The sequence below is a fragment of the Anneissia japonica genome, unplaced genomic scaffold (genome assembly GCF_011630105.1).
Source record: "Anneissia japonica isolate Jap-2015-1 unplaced genomic scaffold, ASM1163010v1 scaffold287877_len585272_cov192, whole genome shotgun sequence".
Classification (NCBI taxonomy): Eukaryota; Metazoa; Echinodermata; class Crinoidea; order Comatulida; family Comatulidae; genus Anneissia; species Anneissia japonica.
The window spans coordinates 376,469-395,250 of NW_022686151.1; the positions used below are offsets into that span (position 1 = coordinate 376,469).

At 34.4% G+C, this 18,782-nt stretch overlaps 1 protein-coding gene across 5 annotated transcripts in view; it reads left to right on the forward strand.

Annotated features, from left to right (window-relative positions):
• LOC117113572 (endoplasmic reticulum membrane-associated RNA degradation protein-like) overlaps window positions 1–18,782 on the forward strand; it is a 36,813-nt gene that overhangs the window by 6,039 nt on the left and 11,992 nt on the right. For 4 of the 5 annotated variants that reach the window (XM_033256947.1, XM_033256956.1, XM_033256972.1 and 1 more), the window contains exons 6-14: window positions 389–486; window positions 2,762–2,895; window positions 3,298–3,412; window positions 5,784–5,886; window positions 8,095–8,124; window positions 8,920–8,988; window positions 9,600–9,773; window positions 12,026–12,270; window positions 12,624–12,863. In XM_033256947.1, coding sequence (XP_033112838.1) covers window positions 389–486; window positions 2,762–2,895; window positions 3,298–3,412; window positions 5,784–5,886; window positions 8,095–8,124; window positions 8,920–8,988; window positions 9,600–9,773; window positions 12,026–12,270; window positions 12,624–12,863 — 1,208 coding nt within the window. Of the gene's footprint in view, window positions 1–388; window positions 487–2,761; window positions 2,896–3,297; window positions 3,413–5,783; window positions 5,887–8,094; window positions 8,125–8,919; window positions 8,989–9,599; window positions 9,774–12,025; window positions 12,271–12,623; window positions 12,864–15,560; window positions 17,196–18,782 lie in introns of those variants that run through there. The other variant, XM_033256981.1, reaches the window with a different exon arrangement.

Here is an 18,782-nt window from a genome sequence, read left to right on the forward strand (position 1 = left end):
ACATCCCCTAGACCACTTTTGAAAGGTTTTTAGCGACTCCTGACCACGCCCACGTCGGGGACATTGTCTCCCCCCGGGGACCTTGGACCCCCCTGTCGGGGAAATCATGGAGCCGCCACTGCTCTAAGGCTAGATTTACACTAGGCACGATAACGAAACCTCATTGACATAGTAGTAATTTGTATTCTTGAACACTGCGCGCATCTGTATTGTGTCGTCATTGTGTCGTAATCGTGTCTTGTGTAAATGTAGCTTGAAGCCGGGCACTCACTGCTTCGTACGACAAATCCAACTCTGCTTCCTGTGAGCGGTAGACGACATGATGCCGTTAGCTGATTGTCGTTTGCAGTCTGAACAGATTGTCATGACTTTTTCTTTCAATCTATAGATACATATCCTACATATCTTGATTGGTCCTCCAACAAGTCTCAATTTGAGGAATATATTATGGCATGGATTTGCAGCCCCTGCTGAAATTCCTATCATGTAAGTATAGAGCCATTTTTTAATTTTTGATATGCACTCAGCTCTTTGTAGCTTTAAAGTGGAGCTAATCTACTCTTTGAGTCTTTTCTTCTCAATAATATATTAGCTGTTCAGTGGTCACATGTTCATCAGCAATGCTAATATAGCCATTAGCCTGGCATGATTGAAACTATAGAGGGTATCGAGAGCGACCAGCACGAAAAGTTTTTAGCGACGCAACAGCACTAGTTATAAATAGTGTTTAAACTTGCCAATATCACTAAATACACACAGTCTTAACATCATGTAAGTTATTTACCTGTTATATTTGTTTATATCCTTCAAGAATGAAAAGGGTTTTTATCCATTGACGCTATATTTCAAATATCGGATTTATGATGACTTTAGTAAAACCGGAAGAAGGAAGACGACCACTTTAGATTACTTAATTAAAAAATTTTAAAAATAAAATGAAGTTTTCTGAGATAAGAAGGATGTTAGCCTTTTGTTATTTAGATAACAATCTACATTTGTACCTTTAATTAACAAGGGTAACAATGATAATAATGAAGTATAGTCCGACTGAATTTACGTTATTTTGGCTAGTTGATATATCAAGCCTATGTTTAAGCATACAGTTTAGGCTCAGTTATGCTTTTTACTGTATGGTTTAACACCTTTGTAATTAAGCATACTGTATATTACCATATTATACTCATTTAAAGTAATTCTAGTACATTATCTGGCTCTATGCGCTTTACAGCGCTTTACCCCCAGTGACTGGACCAAACACCTATGGGACACATCCTCAGCTTCTTTGGGAGCACAATTCCGTAAGTCGCTAGAATTAGTTCTTGGTACTAGATTCTACCAGTTTCCCACGTACACTCCTAGGGTGTGGGGGAAGAGAAACGCATTTGGGCGAATCAAATGGCCAAGCGGTTAGCAGGGGTGCTGCAAGCTACAGCCATAATATCGGCGCTGGTTCGAACAGCACACTTGCCTGTGGTTCTGGTGGTCTTCACGGATAAGGACTATAAAGTATATACAATGGCTTGCGTGCACTATAAAGAACCCAATACATCCTTCAAGACGAGTGGGGGGATACACCGGTGTACTGGAACAGACAGCGCCTGTGGTGGATGACGAGAGTTGCTAGTACTGGGTTAACGGGTAGAGCATAGGCACGAAGGGGAGAGGGAAGTCATTGATCGAGTTCCTAATCCACATATCAAGCATCCTGAGCATCTTATGTTAGATGATGTGGTGCTATATAAAACTACACAATTACAATTAATTATTTAATTAATTACTGTATTATAATTATTTATTAATTATATAAAGTGTCCTGTCCAAGGACACAAGCGACTTGTACAGGGATGGTCTCGAACCCCCCTCTCATTGAGACGCTTACTGTCATGAAACTTACCTTCGAATCACTGTGTATCACAAACGATCGGCTATTCTTCACTGTTTTTAACTAGGATAGTAGTTAAATAATAGTTTGTTTACATTGCTGACAAGAAACTTGTTCTCCGCCAAAATTGTTCAAACGACAGTGCACATCGGTGGCGCGGTTGTGCTATTTTTAGCTAAAGTTCATCGTTGGCAACCATAATTTTGGCTTGTTGCCACCACCAGTGGTTCCTACAGTAGTAGTGTAGAACATTGCAATGTGTGAGATGTAGTGAGGAATGGGAGATGCAGTGTGTTATATGTAGTGAGGAATGGGTAATGTCGCAATCTGGTTAAACATGTCTGTTACAATCTAGGCAGACGATGATGACTGTAATAATAATAATAATAATTTGGATTTGTAAAGCACAAAATACACACGTTCTTGTACGACATAAAGGGATGAATAATGTAGATGAACTAGATGTTCATGTTAATGCTCTAGAACAAGTGGTGGAGCGAAGTTTAATCAGGTTGGATATGTATGAGGGTGATTTATTATTACTGTAGACAAGTTTTTTTTTCAGAGTGATCCCAAGAAAGTCAGATAAGGTGCATTATGTAAAATAAAATACAATACAAAAATTCAATTTGTCAGTAGAAGACATATACAGTAAAATAAAGAAAAATTGAAAAACCGGATACAAAAGGGAACCCCTATGAAGCCCTAAGGGGCTTGTTAAAAAATTTGGTTACAATTTTTAGTCTATAGTGTGTGACTGATGCTGTACAGAAAGCCTGCATACTTCAGGATGTTTACATTCAAATAAATATAATAATTTTTACAATAATTTGTGACAATTTTAAGAATTTGTTGTTTCATCCTTACCTTCAAAAATAGGTATGCTTACTTTTTGCTCTTTGTTACCGCAAGCTTGGGAGAATTACTTTCCTGTAATGTAGACCCAGCCGAGCTACCTCATCGTCCATGGCTCACTTTTCCCAATGTCTCTCAAACATGCAAAATTACTGAAGGTATGTATATCATTAATTATATTTACTTCTCCAATTCCATAATCATTAATTATCAAGTAAACAACATACCAAACATGGTATTAGATATTTTCCGTAAATAATCAACTATTATGATGGTGCTTGAGCAAAGGTTGGGTTATTCAGTATTTAATATTATAAACCGACTACAGGCATGTGATTGGTTAATAGTTTTAGCCATGCCCTCCTATGCCTACACATTGTAGTGGTATATAAAACAATATTTAGGCTGTACTATGTCCCTTGACTTCATCTCGGGACATAGTGCAGCATGCAAATCACCGCTGGTTATGATTTGAACCATGCTCCTCAACCAAGTAAATATTTTTTATAATATTCAATGCTACATTTATTTTGATTGACAAAAAATCTTTATACTTGCAGTTACTAAAGATATAGAGAAGGACATTTTGATGGATGTCTTAAATAGAACAAGCTTCATTCCTAGAAATATGCTTACCATATGGGAGAAAGCTTTGGAATACTTTTATGATGAAAGGTTGGTTTTACATTTTACTGTGACAGATATATGGAATTAATTTATATTCTGCTATCACTTGAGTAAAAGTTGATTTTTTTATATTCAAGGATTATGCTTCATTTTGAAATTTTATTGAATTGATTTGTATCATGGACATGACATGTGATTCCTGTCTGAACTACCTCTTTTTAATTATATGAGACACGTTAAAGTTGAAATTGTGACCATTCAAGTGTTTTATTATGAGAGCATGGTCCGGGGCAGGAAGATTATTAAAAATTTACGAAACCTGATTTATGTTTTATTTCTTTTTTTTTCTTCTTTTTTTTCATTTTGTTAATGTTATTCTATATTGTCCATAATTTTTTTAAATTTTGTATTTTTAAGTTTTTCACTTTTAATTATTAATTGAAATATAACGTGTGTAAATGGACAAATAAATAAATGAGTGCACATGAATCAGTGACATACACATTCATCATGGAAATCGTCAAACATGTGAAATTACGGCAAACAATGCGGCTGGGTACATGAATAGCTGTAACCTTCTATTGAAGATACCGCGCGACGCGTTGCGCGCTTGACGCTGTCAAAAGAAACAATAAAGCGCAAGGCATTTAATGCATGTATTGTCTCATTAAACCTGCACTGCTCGTGCGCGTATTACAAAACGCAAGATACAAGTAACAATATAGAGACAAACGCATTATAAAAGAAATATTTGTTTTAATTTTACTCTTGAATAAAAATAACTAAATAACTGCCAACAATGACACCACCACAGTAAAAGACAAAAAATACAACTGAGACGAACGAAGGTGGCACAGGACAGGGTAATCCCTGAACTCCAATTAGAACGTCAATCAGCACGTGCCTTTTCTTGTCTGCTAGCCGTAGTACTACTCACAGATACTATATTCAACATCGCACTCATTTTTTAAAAACATACAACCATGTTTTCGTCTGCGAATACGCAGCTAAGGTACAACACAACAACACCGGCCCAACTGCGGCCACACACACACACGCCAAGCATGTGAAGTTGACAGTCGGTTTGACGCTTTTCCGCAGGGATTTGTTCATTATTATTTTTTAATCTAAAACAAAGCATGTCAACTATTGAATTTAATTAGGCCTACAGTAAGTCTCATCTTCATCTGTTTTGTTGCATTCCTCAAATTCTGGCCTAGGCCTACCTGGGCCTAGCCTAAAAAAAGCTCTGTTTAGAGAAACACCACATAGGCACCCCTACTCTCTAGCAATGTTAACAAGAATGGTTTTTTTCTGAGTGTAGCTCACTGTATCTAGTGGTGTAGGGTATTGGCATGGGGAGGGGTAGACTAATGGGGACAATGGATTAGCTGATGTATGTGATGCGATTTCTAACCATTTTCGGCATTAGCAGGCTTGGGGCATGTTAAATACTGTTGAAATCACTGCTTTGAAAACTTATTTTTGAGTCTGAAAGTGCAATTTCCTGAAATGTAGAGGTATATATGTTAAAAATGTGCTCACGTCAACCTCAACCACCGTGGTGAGGTAGTTTTCCCCTATCTATGAAAGTTGTTCACTGGCCCCTTCTATTTCGAATTCGCCACTATAAAAGAAAATGTACACAATTTATTTCGGCCGCCACTGGTCTCGACAATTGGAGCCGGCCCTCAGCTTAAAAAGGTTGAATACCCGGGGTGTAGTTTAACTAAAGGCTAGATGGCGAACCCTCCCCAAGAAATCTTTTGTTTCTTAGAGGCTGTTAATGATGTTAAATTTTTGAAACGTGTTATATTTATTCAAATTTCAGAGTTTTTCTGTGTTAATATTTTAAAAAAATGATGATTATAATCATGATTCCAGCATTGATTGAGTAATAGGACCTAATGTGAAAGAAGTTGCCCTTAGCTGGACCAAATGAAAAAAATTGTTTATCTAGCGGTTTTTTTTGTTGTGGCTAGACACCCTATTTAGCCCCTGGATCTGCCCATATAAACATTGTTTTTTTTGCACATGCAGATGATCAGCTAATTTTTGCACAATAATGAGACAGTAGTAGAAACATTTTTACTGAGATGAGTTAGTATGTGGCTCTTTAGATTACTCATAGGAACGCAGGAGAACGTGCCAATTTGCAGGAGAATGTGCCAATTTGCAGGAGAATGTGCCAATTTGCAGGAGATTTCAGAACCAGCTGCCATTGCCTTTTTACACTATCTCAGGAGGTATACATCTAATGCGCACCAATACAACATCTGTGCACATGCCCATAATTTACTTTTGAATACTACATTTGCAAATTAAATTTTATTTGTAAATTCCAAATTATAAAAACAGCGCAGGAATAATAATAGTAATGATAAAGTCAATGATTTTTTTTTGTTTTTTTTTTTATTAGATGTGGATTGTGTGTGATGTTATTGCTCCCTCAACTTGAGTTAGGTGTTAGAAGAGTGTTTGTCAGAGTTAATGACTGTCCTCAAAGACTTGTAACAGCTGAGGTAAGCATGTCCCGCAACTTGAGATAGGTGTTAAAACTGTCTTAGTTTGTAATGCTTATCTTTATCACTGCTGTAGTTGGTCTCCATACTAATGTTACTCTCATGTGATGTATGTAAATGTTCATAGTAAATTATGCGATACCTTTTAAATAGAATCATGTCCTAAGGGGAAAATCCAAGGGATTATTATTGAGACTACCACCACTTATAGTAGCTTGGCCACATAGCTTAGTTGTAGGGCATCCAAATCATAATTTGTATATCTGATGTTTCATATCCCAAAAATGTTTTTCCATCTTTATGTCATAAGTGGATGTATTTCTCTGTAGTAAAGTTACTATCATGTATTGTGCATTACCTTAAAAAATGTGTCCTAATGGGAGCATCCAATGAAGTAAACCAGCTTGGCTTGAAAGCTCAGTTGGTAGTGCATCGGAACAGTTATTGGAAAATCTTGGGTTTGTGTTTTATCACTGGTAGTGGTAGTTCTCCATATAAAAGCTATAGTATTAATACAAAATACAAACACAAATACAAAAATCTTTATTCATCAAATAAAAAATGACATAAGGAAGTACAGTAAAATGTAGAAAAGGCGAAAAGGAACCCTCAACAAACTCAATTGGGTTTGTAAGAAAAGAGGAACCGAAATAGATTAAAGTATATAAAGATCAATGATAGAATGGAATGAAGGAAATAAGTATAAAATTTACTCAAAAAACACCTTTTCTTAATCTAACGTAAATTTGAAGAAAGAAGCACATCAGGAAAAAAAAAAATAAAACTAGTAGTAGCAACAATAATAATAGTGATAATAATAAATATAGTAATAATAATAAAAATAATAACATCAGCAAAGTACAATTAATAATATTACAACAAATATGTATATTAACCAAAAGATCAATGATGTAGCAAACTACTGATACATGAAAATAAATGATGCTCATTTCGTGCTTATGCTGATTTTTAATTTGCCATAGTTATTGATAGGCCCAACGAAACAAGCATATTTCCGCATGGTCTACTGCCATCATCAGTGTGGAGACTGAACTCCGGCAATCTTATTTATGAGAGAATAGTGATACATACTACTGTAGATCAGTAACGTATCTAATATTAATAATTGTTGACTTATATAGCCCATATTGTAGGGACCTCTATGCGCTTACATTATTACCCCTGGATCACCGGATCAAGCACATATGGAACACACACTCAAGCCCCATGGGGAATTCCATAATGTTGCAGCTGTATTCAGCGCAGGCTGTGTTTGAGCCTACCAGGTTTCCACTTGTACTCCTGGGTGGAGATGACAACCGTAGATAAACCTTGCCCAAGGACACAAGCGACTTGCACAGCGAGAGATTTGAACCCCCGCCCTCAAGGTTGGGAGTCCAAGACACAACCGATGCGCCAACCACTTCTAAGGGGCGCGGGGAGTGCATGCCCCTCCCAAAAAAATGTACTCGCATCCCCCAGTCACAAAAAATCACAGTCAAGTAGTTAAAAATCACCTATAATCGCCTTATTTTGCAATAGCGCCCCTCCTTTACGCCTGTCTCTTATACACATCTAGATGTGTATACATTTCAACACTTCTAAATACACATTGCTGTAGATGTGAGTCGAACCATATCCATGATATGGATAATAAGAAATAATACGATTTTGATAATTTAAAGGGTGTTGAGTATCATGCGATTTATATATTTAACATGTGTCCTAATTGGAAAATCGAAGATGTTAATAGCAGCTTGGGTTTTTGGCTCAGTTTATTTACTTATTTAATTATTAAAATTTTGACACAAATATAATGTCAAAGAGAAAACCATGGGCCAAAAGTCCAATACAAAAAGTGGGAACCTCTTCGAGTTTGTAAAGCATCTGAAGGATAATAGAAAGATCTTGGGTTCAACACCATATTTTTTTACATTGTATCATCATGTGATTTGTCAGAAGTGATGACTGCCCTCAACATCTTTAACAGCTAAGATATGTTTGTCATGTTTAAACACAAAATGCAAGACCTTTAGTATTAATAAGAAATAAAGTAAATATGATAAAGTGTATATTTGTTATATATTAATATTTTTACACAAAATTATATTTTAGAGCATAAGTTTAGAATACTTGAAGTAAAACACTTTGCTTGGTTTCAACATTTGATTATGTTATTTCATTAAATACATTTATTCTTTATTTTAGACTTCAGTTCTTTTCACGACATTTGATGAGGTGGGTATTATTAAATTGAATATATTAAATAAGGTATTATCATCATCATATTATTACTGTATACCTTTTTATGCTAACATATACTATATTTTAATTATGGTTGTTCGTTGTCGCTCCCCTGTTATCGTTAATGTCATTAATATTTTTAATATATAACATATTATTGTTATTGCAATATAAACTTATATCTCAGAGAAAAGCAATAAAATTCTGATTTTAACCATCACCTTGTAATTTTATAATGAATTTTAAAGTTTATTGTATTTTTAATGAATGTTACAATGTTTATTCAATATTTTATTTATTATATTGTTTTTGAACTTTACCGTAATGAAGCTTTTACTTACTTGGATTCTTAATGTATTGTATAGATTTTTATGTATTGTTTTTCTTTTGAGGGCCTCTTCAAGTCAGCTGTACTACTGTAGTGCAGCTGTTAGAGCTACCCTCGTGAAATAAATTTGAAATAAATAAAAATAAAAAAATTTAATTGCACTACTATTGATATTTCTTTGAATCTTATTAGTGCATGTTGAAATATATGATGTTATCATTTAAGAGAAGTAATCTGGAGACCTTCCATTGAATGATTTGTTTATTAAAATCTTGTATTGAATATGGGACCTATCTACAAATACAATGCTTTTTATGTACCATTTGTAATTATATAGTACGGAGATAAATAGATTAATAAATAATATATCATAATACTAACATTAGGATATCTCACAAATACTGTACATATATTATGTACAGTATGTATTCACATTAATATCATGGTCTTTGTCTATACAGATGTTATGTTTAGGATTATCAGAAGAAAAGGAAAATGCTTTGATGGCCCAAGTTGGAGCACCATACACGGTGAGTAAAATGAGACACCACCAAGTTTTAACTTTCTTTTTCATCCTATTTTAGGAAATTGTTATACTGTAGTCATATGAATTGGTGATTCAATCAAAATGTTAATCATGGTTATATTGCTATATTTACTTATTTCTAATGTTTCAAAGTTTTTCTGAAGAATATTACCTCCAGCAACCTTGATTGGTTTTGTTCCATGCTTCTTGTCCTGAAGACCCTGGTTCAAACTCGGCTAATGTTGTGTTTTAACTGAAGTCTGATTGAATAACCCTCATATTGACAGTTAGGCAGGTTACGCACAATGTTTGTTTCTGTATGTGCCTGTCATATGTTGTAGTTAAAGTCAGGTGGTCCTGCACTGCGGCTGCCCTGGATTTCCAACCTAATGCATTATTATTAAATTATTATTATTAATTTTTGCATTATATGTTATTAAGTTTTTCTTTCTATTTGTTTGGAGGAGAGTCTTCTCTTTAAGATATAACTATCATAATATGATATTATATACATTAAAATAAATATCTTTCTAAATAATTTATTTCAACAGTATTATACATGCATATACGTTTTAATACTGTAATTCATTTATTGTCTGCTATTTTGTCCTACAGGAGATGTTGATGGATCTTTTGGTTCACCAAGATGGACCCAGACTACGCAACCACCTTAGTCATGGTGAGATCAACTTCTTTGATGTTGCTAAGGATGTCACAGACTTTGTCCTTTTTGTTTGTTTGTCATGGGCCTGCCTGTTCACAGACAGGAAGTCCACAGATCCAAAAACAGTAAGTGTTTAAAATTGAACCATTTTATTATACCATGTAATAAAACTATACCATTTGTTGTTCAGTATTTGAAATGATTTTTTCTGATATTTCATATTATGTACACTGGGGGTGAGGTTTCATACCATGCACTCTATGAGCCCTGGTTTCATACCATGCACCCTAGGGATGTGGGATTAATACCATGTACTCTGGGGATGTGGTTTCGTATGATGCACTCTGGCGATGTGGTTTCATACCAAGCACTCTAGGGGTGTGGGCAGATTAATACTATGTATTGTGGGGGTATGGTTTTGTACCATACATTCTAGGGGATGGTTTTGTACCATACACTGTGGGGTTGTGGTTTCATACCATGCACTCTAAGGGAGGTGGGAGGTGGGAGGTGGGGGGTGTGTGTGTGTGTTTCATGCCATGCACTCTAGGGATGTGGTTTCAATACCATGCACTCCAGGGGTGTGGATTAATACCATGCACTCTAGGGATATGGGATTAGTACCATGCAGTCTATGGGGTGTGGTTTTCTACCATTCAATCTAGTGATATGGTTTCATACCATTCAATTTACCAGTGTGTAGTTACACATTTTTGGAAAATGTTAATTATTTATATAACTTAAAATAGCACTAATGCTATTGCAGTAACTTTGCTTCCTGTTTTCGCTTCATAAGAGGTGCTTAACTTAAGGGCGTTCAGGAATGGGATTGTGCTAATGCTTATCTAAAATATACTTTCTACTTTTTCTGAATTTTATTTCAAAATTTTTAAATTAAAATTTGTATTATTTGATTTATTTGTATATTTTTTATGATTGGAAAGTTAAAAAATACACCAATAGTTAATTAATTCCTAGAATTATGTAATCCATTATTCATTAAACCTTAAATAAATTACTTTCATTTTCTGATTGCACTTAAAAAGAACTATTTATAGCTTTGAAAAAAGTGCTTCAATGTCAATGTATTATTCAAAAGGGTCATTGAGGAAGGTGCTTGACATATAAAAATGTTATTAATTCATATTATTCAAATCTCAATGATATATGTTTGCATATGCCATCATTTTTATTAATTTCTTCATATTTCTGATTGCATCATTTTGAATATATTCTGTATAAGGAAAAGTAAAGCATTAAAAAGTAATTCATTTCATTAATCATAATTTTTAAAGAATTAATTTGTTTTTAAAAAAGCATTAATTTTTTTCTGTGATATTCATAGACATTTTTTTTTTGGCTCTTGGAATTTCATAGTGTTTTCATAATTTAGCTTACATTTGTGAATTTGTGCCTAATAGGAATGTATTGTTTAAATGAGTGTACTAGAAGACAAAATTGTTTGATTATATTGGGCATTTTTTTATATGATGCAATATTTTGTAATTCAACCCAAGTAACATAATACTTATCAATCATGTAACAACTTTCCATTACTATTTTGGTATATACAGATATATTGTATATTAAATGACATAAATGTATAGATTAATTTATTAGGATTTTTTAAATTATAATATGCACCCACTATATAACTATTATGAAATAATTATTGCTTAGTGGCAGTGTCAGTGATGCAAGGGTCACAGGACCTCTTGTTGGGAACCCTGGATCGCTTCTTGTGGAAGAAACCTTTATTTTTACAGTCGGACATATTTCCGGACATCAGAAATGTAACAGGGTTGGTGCCAGTGGATGGGCCCAATCGTCGGAGAATCATAGTAAAATCTGTTGGGAAAAATTAATTAGAAATGTTTTCTAAGCCAGGGACAGTGCATCAGATAGTGCCATTGTCAGACATGTAGAGGTTAAATGGGACTGAGTGCCATCCATGGTATGGCTAATGTGGGCATGGCCCATCTGTCGGGGTACGATGGACCACCTGTCGGGGAAATGCTCGACCACCCATAAAATGTGGGCTGGATTTCTTGTACCCTAGTAGCCAGACCAGGTTTTGCATGCACTTTGATATCCAGAGAATTTGACTTAACATATTTTCAAAATGTGGTGAAAGTTCAAAAGTTCAGGGTCAAAGGTCATAGCCATAGGGTCCTTAAAGGTACACAAATGTCCATATTTCCAGTGGGAAATTAGGCAATATACTGGAAGACAATTCCCTAATATCCGAAGTGTGCATTATGTTCTTTAACATGCATATGGGATGTATTGCACATGGGACCAATGGCTTAATCATTATATCTGAAAGAAAAAAATAGCAATTATGATTCATTCACTATCATCTGTTATTATATTTCAGAATCTATTTTTGGAAGCATTGGAAAGTAGCAGTAAAGGTTACAAATCAATATATCATCCGAAGTCTATATTAAGAAGAAGCCTAGATGAGCTGTTTACATCCTTGGAGCAATGGGAGAACATTCCACTACCCAAACCTGGCCAACTTGAATATGAACCTGGAGCAGATAGCAAACTTACCACAATGTTATCAAATGTTGCCGAAAATATCTGCAACAATTTTGCCATTAGAAGCTGTCTAAATAGGTATAATTACTACATAGGCTTTTACTATTTATTTTGCTCTGAACAAAATATACAGTATACAGTTGTTATGATGTAATTGGTTTTCACCTTGAAGTCTTTCATTGCATTCCATGAAACACCCTTTAATTGGGCATATATCACTGGATTCTATGAATTATATACATCACTAAATAATTACAATATAGTAATTATGTTGTTTTACCTATTTACACTGTCAGATGTTTTAACAGTAAATGTGTTTAAAATAAGATGCAGGTATAACAGTATGACACATCCTGTGATTCAATGAAATGAGAACCTATTTACATATATTATCTTATTTATAGACTTTTTGAAATATTGAATTCTTTCAGGAATGAGCTACCAACCCACAATTTAGATTCTCTGAAATTATTTTGTACGATGATGTCTCTTTCAACACTTTTCCGACCAAAAATTGAGCTAGAAGTTACATCCCTGTTACAGAGGATTCTCAACCAATGTGTATCCTTATCACAAAATATTTTACAAATTTCAAAGTTACGATATGAGCAACTTTTAAACAAAGAACTACGGTCGAGGCAGAGAAAAAACTACAGCAAACTTATCAGCAGGTGTGTAAAATGATATGCTTTTAAAAAATTTAATTTCTTACTGATAGGTTGTACATGATTGTTTTGAATATATAAGACATGCCATCCCAAAACCAGAATCAATGGCCAAAGCAACAAAATTAACTTTCTAATATATTCGTATCCTCTAATAAGCTTTGAAAATGATGGGTCATTTTCTGGAATTGACTTAGTATTACCAAAGTTGTGAGTTGGCGTGTCGATTGGCCAAACAGTTAAGTCAGGGGCACTGTAACCTTCAGTTCTAATATCGGCGCTGGTTCGAACGGCTCACTTGCCAATGGTTCCGGTGGTTGAACAAGTCTTCTAGGAAGGACTTTAATTCGTAGGCCTAGTGCATGCATTTGGCTTGTGTGCACTTTAAAGAACCCAGTACATTCTTTGAGAAGAGTAGGGGGTTACCCCGGTGTACTGGTCCATTAAGTCCCCTGTTGTTAATTGGATATGCCACGTAGGACAGTGATTAAGTTCACTAGTATTGGCATATCCTTGGCGCTCGTGCCTAAAGAAATGAAATGAAAAAATGTGTAAAAAATCTGTAATAAAGTATGCAATACTGCCACCTTCTTTTGCTAATGGCATGCCAAAGAGATATTGCTTTTTATTTTCAGGTTTAGGGGAAATTTGTTCACAAAAGTACCTCACCCAAGGGTTTGTGCAACAGGGGGTTTGAACACTAATTTCAAGACTGCATAGGCACTTTACCATTATTGTTTAAGTACTACACAATTATTATTGCTAAGATTAAATTGAGCTTAAATATTTTGAATGATTGATTGATGGATTGTACCAGTCCTGTTATGGAGGAGGTCCTCAAAAAGTGAACATTAAATAGGTCAATATCAGGTGGAGTTTGTGGGTCAGTAAAACTTTGGTGGAGAATATCCCACAGACGTTCCTACCCAGGGTGCATAGTTCAAATACATTGAATTATGCAGGTTATTTAATTTGGCGTGATGTCCCAACCCCTGGATGCATAGTTATAGTATACAGTATTCGCCTGTGACAGTGTATGCAACCATAAAAGAAATTGAAATTGAAAATACAAAAGCAAGAATCTGAATGAGTTTTGGTACACAAAAGTCAACAATCTCTTGTACAATATGTAACAAACCTAATTTTCAAAGAAAGTAAAGTGAAAATTTGATGAATACTCTTTCTTGGAATTACAGTTTTAAAGAATATTAAGTGGTTATTATAAATGCAGGATTTGTGAGGTATTAAAGCAAAGATTATGATTACCAACGATTGTAATATACCTTATGGGAGTGTTATGATTATGTCTCTTCACTTAGGAGATACAGTAAGGGGGTTACCTGGTAGGATTGAATGCCAATGAGCTGATGGTCATTGTCTACTTCAAGTTTGTCAGTCAAATGTATTTATTTGTTCAACAAAATTGCATGAGGGGGCTGACTCAAAAAGGCCCTTAAACAGCCCCTTAATATTTTGTTTATAACAAATTCCCTGCATTAGTTCAGGAAGGAAGTTTTAAGTGTATTATAACATTGTTTTGTGTGTCATGTTATCTGAACAAACTTTTGTATTGTTTTTTTGTGTAGGCCTTCGTTTATTTATTCTTGTTGATTTTATTGTTTGCCCTCGTGTAGGTGGTGAATCTCATTTGCTGTTGGTTTGTGTAAATAAAATAAGAATGAATAAAACTAGCATATTATCTACAAGTGGCAAATACTTTGACCCACAGCACACAACAACATAACAGTATAATAGGGCATATCTATTGCTATGATATTGAAAAAGAATATAATAACCTTCCCTAGAACATGAACAGCTGAGGTATTTGATAACAAATGTCTTTTTGCTTGGTTTTTCTAAAAAGGGTAGAAAGATAGCTGTGGATTTGTATAGCCACTTGCACTAATCCCTTAACATGCACATAACAATCAGAAATTTCTTCATCAAGTTATCAAGATATGAGTGACATGAGATGACATATTTTCTGACAGATTCTCTATAAATAGTTATGGATGATACTATTAGAATGTGTTTTTATCTTGTGACTACAATTTGTGTCATCTCAAGAGACCCTCATATAGTCAAGGCAATGTCCTGCCTCTGTTAAGTATGACCACAACATAACTGATGTTCTTTGAATTTAATGAATGCATCTGATAAAACCATTTATCTATAAGTGCACATGTTATTAATAGATTTCCTCCATATTTCATTGAACTTGTATGGGCAGTTTTATCATGTCCCACATACTCAAGCAAAGTTACCCACTGATCGGTTAAGGACTCATCACTTTTTTTTCTCAAAAAGAATAAATTTATTTATTGTATTGTCCATTTTTCAGTTGGTCTTCAATAAATTACAAAAGAAAGTTGTTATCAAAATTGAAAACAAACTTTTGTGTGTATACTTATTATATATATTTAAAAAGAAACAGTTTGATGGAGAGAGAGACAGACAGAGACAGAGTGCTTCAATACAATTTTTTGTGTAATTTGTTTCAATTTTAGAGATGTCCCCTTTGGTAACAAGTAAAAGATACAGACATATAGATTTATAGAATTTTATTAAGTAATTTAGCGAAGCTTGAAAGTGTTGTTCCTAGCTGTGTTCCACTGTTTTATTGGTGGTGGTAAATTCAAATAGTGTTAGCATCTTGAGCTTTTTGATTTTTAACGTTTTATTTTTTTGAAATTTGGCATACAGGTTCTGCAAACTGGATTTTCACAGACTGGCTTGATACCATTCCGAGGAAAACAGTGAGCTTCCAGTTGTTTCTCTGGTCCATTAAAATCATATGAAATGTGCAACCTCGGTTCTTGTAACACCCTATGCATTTGTAGTCATGCTTAATTATTCAGCATGTATCATATATAGAAATTATCAGGTACCCATTTATACTCTTTTGTGTAGCCTGGGTTCCAACCCCTAAGTTGGGTTACTCATTGAATACTATGGAAAGAGATTTTCTGAGTTTGTAATAATAGCCATCTAGGCCTACTGTTGGCTTTATACCTAATCCTAATTTGCCAATGCACGTGACTCAGGTTCCAACCAGGTTAGAAAAAATGCAATTCTACTAGAGTGCAGTAGAATATTAATAGAATGTGTTGACTGAAAATTATGTTGCTTCTGTTAGTTTTGTTTACATTCAATTGGGAGGGTGGAGCGTTCATTTGAGGGAAAGATGAACGCCACATTGTGTTTACTCGATGGAGGCATTTATTCGAGTAAATAAGGTATGACATCCTTGTTTGACATTCGGGTAACTGCATCTAATTTTACTCAGCATTAAACAAGTCCCTTATAATCTCCAAATGAATTTGCTCATTGTTGATGCTGTCCAGAAGATAAAAAAAGAAATAAGGAACTTGGGGCTTGTTTATTTCCCAGGTGAATTTTTCCCCAAGAATACAAGAAATTTGTCAGTGTGAAATTTGAATCCCCGACCTTGCGGTTAGGAACCCAAATCTTAACCACTGCACCAACCACTTCCATCGTTACTTGATGAGTTCATTTTTTCCTCTGGTCATCAGAACTGTTGCACCTCCTACCATCTGAACTTTACCATATAAAATGTGTATGGCCAGTCTCCAATTGCTTGTAGTAGATTGCTTTTTCCTATTATTAGTAACCTGACTATTGATGGATATTATTTCTCACACACAGCGGTGTGTAAGTGAACGTGGAGAATTTTAAGCCTTATTAAAGGCTTAAATCTCAACCACAATTCTTGTAATTAATTTACAAGACAGCGTATTCCAATTACCTGATGATGGCACATGATGTAGCATCTGATTACAGAGCATGATGATAATGCAGACAAGAATTAAGTACTAATCTTAGTTTTAAATTAGATTGCCCTTTTAACAAGCTGGATATATATGGGAGTGCTGCGCACAGGGGATGGAGGTAATTAAGTGTTTTAATTGATCCAATTTATTCCAATGAACTTCCTCTGGTCTTTTAATCTACTGGACCTTGATGGTGATTTCTCACAAAATGAAGTGCCTAATCGGGTTGGTTTAGAATTCAGAGTTCCTATGATGATCAACAATATATACTTTAAGTGGATTGTAAAGTTTCTATTTATAAATTGTCATGGTGAGAGTGATAAGATAATCATTCACATATCAATTGGTGTTATGGAGAAACCTACTTTAAAGTGGGTTAGGGTTCATCCCTATCTTGTCATGGAGTATAATAGACTATGGGTCCTTGATCATCTTCAGACCGAAATGCGGTCAACACTTACCATAGATTGTTTTAAAATGTTGCAGCCTGATATGCTTTCCTAATTATCAAGAGAACTTGAAGATAGGGGAGTTTAATTAAGTAGTATAATTGTCTTCATCTCTATAAAGAGGGATTACAGAGACAAGCCAATTGAGGTTTCTATGTAGTCTCTTGACCAAATTGCTTTCTATTTATACCATTGTTTCAATTGATTCGATTTTGTTGTTTTGTTTAAACTCTGTTGTCGAATTTGGTCAAGAAATGAATTTTTGAATTAAATTGAATATATTTTTTTTGTTTATTTTATTTACCTTGATGATTTTAATTTAATTTTGTATGAATTATTATTCAAACCTTTTGGTCTTTTTGAAAATTTTTATATTCTAAATGTTACCAGATATTAACAGGGATGTAGTTATGGTAGGTGAGGGCACCCAGCCTTGAAGTTTTTCACTCAGTCTAAAAAAAGCTAATTTCATGGCTCTCCTACCCATTTTTATTAACTCCCTTGCCTATCTTTAAAATAGACTCTTATTATTTAGAGTTTACCACTTTTATCATCCACCGTGACCCATATTTTATATGGCTACTACCTGTATTACCTGTATTTCATGTGTATTATATATATTATTTAGACATATCAATATTGTAAATTTCTCCTTATTCAGTTTTATCGGCAATGAGAAATAAAATTATTGTGAATGAAAAGCACTTAACCTTTGTATTTTACCGAAACCACTGTAGTTCAAGTGATATTGAAATAATCAATCCACCACAAAATCAGATTTTTCTCTATGTTAATATACTAATTATATTTTATGGACAATAATAGTTCAAACTGTTTTAACATAGGCTTTCTGAAACTAAAAAAAATCAATAAGATCACTGACAAGAGTCGAAGTTCTCAGAAAGAGGTTCAAATTCACCTAAGTTCCACTGTGTTTGGAGTAAATTTTAAAAATAGGCACCTCTAAATGACCAGAAGTGGCTTTCTCACTAAAAATGTTTTTTTTTTTAACTTAAAGCAGTGTTCCCTGACAAAATAATTGACTTCTTCCGCAACAAGGATCCAGGGTTCCCAAACAGGGTTTGTACCACTATACCCCCTGCTGGTACTGCCTCTGAACTGAAGGCAGGCTGTGAGGTGATTGGGCGTGAAGCTGAGCAGTGACTGGAAAGCGTTTCCTGAGGTGGTTGAGTAAATTTTGAATTCCCAAGAACAAATTGATAGTCTGTCAATTTAATAAACTTTGCCAATATACTAAAACTTACGATGTTACATTTAATTTCAGTGATACCTTGTTCAAGAATTTGATATTGCGTATAATAATCAGATATTTGCTTCAGATATATTCAAGGTTTTTTCACGTAATGTCCAAGGCTAATATCAGTATAGATTTCTCTAAGGAATATATTATTGGAACTCATAATTGAGAGATTTTATCCTGTAAATTTTTTAACCTTGACTCTGAAAAAGCACCCTAAATTTCAAGAATAAGTAACTGTTTTCCATGTATATCGTTAAAAATTGATGAAGTGAGATTTGTCTCACATTTATAGCTACACATACTCAGTTATGGCTCTTTTATACATTCAAGGGGCTAAGCTGTTTGATTGGATGTCTGACAATTGTGGGGGAGACAACTGGTTAAGCCCTGTTCAGGGTCCTGGAACCTAGAGAAACGGGTCAAT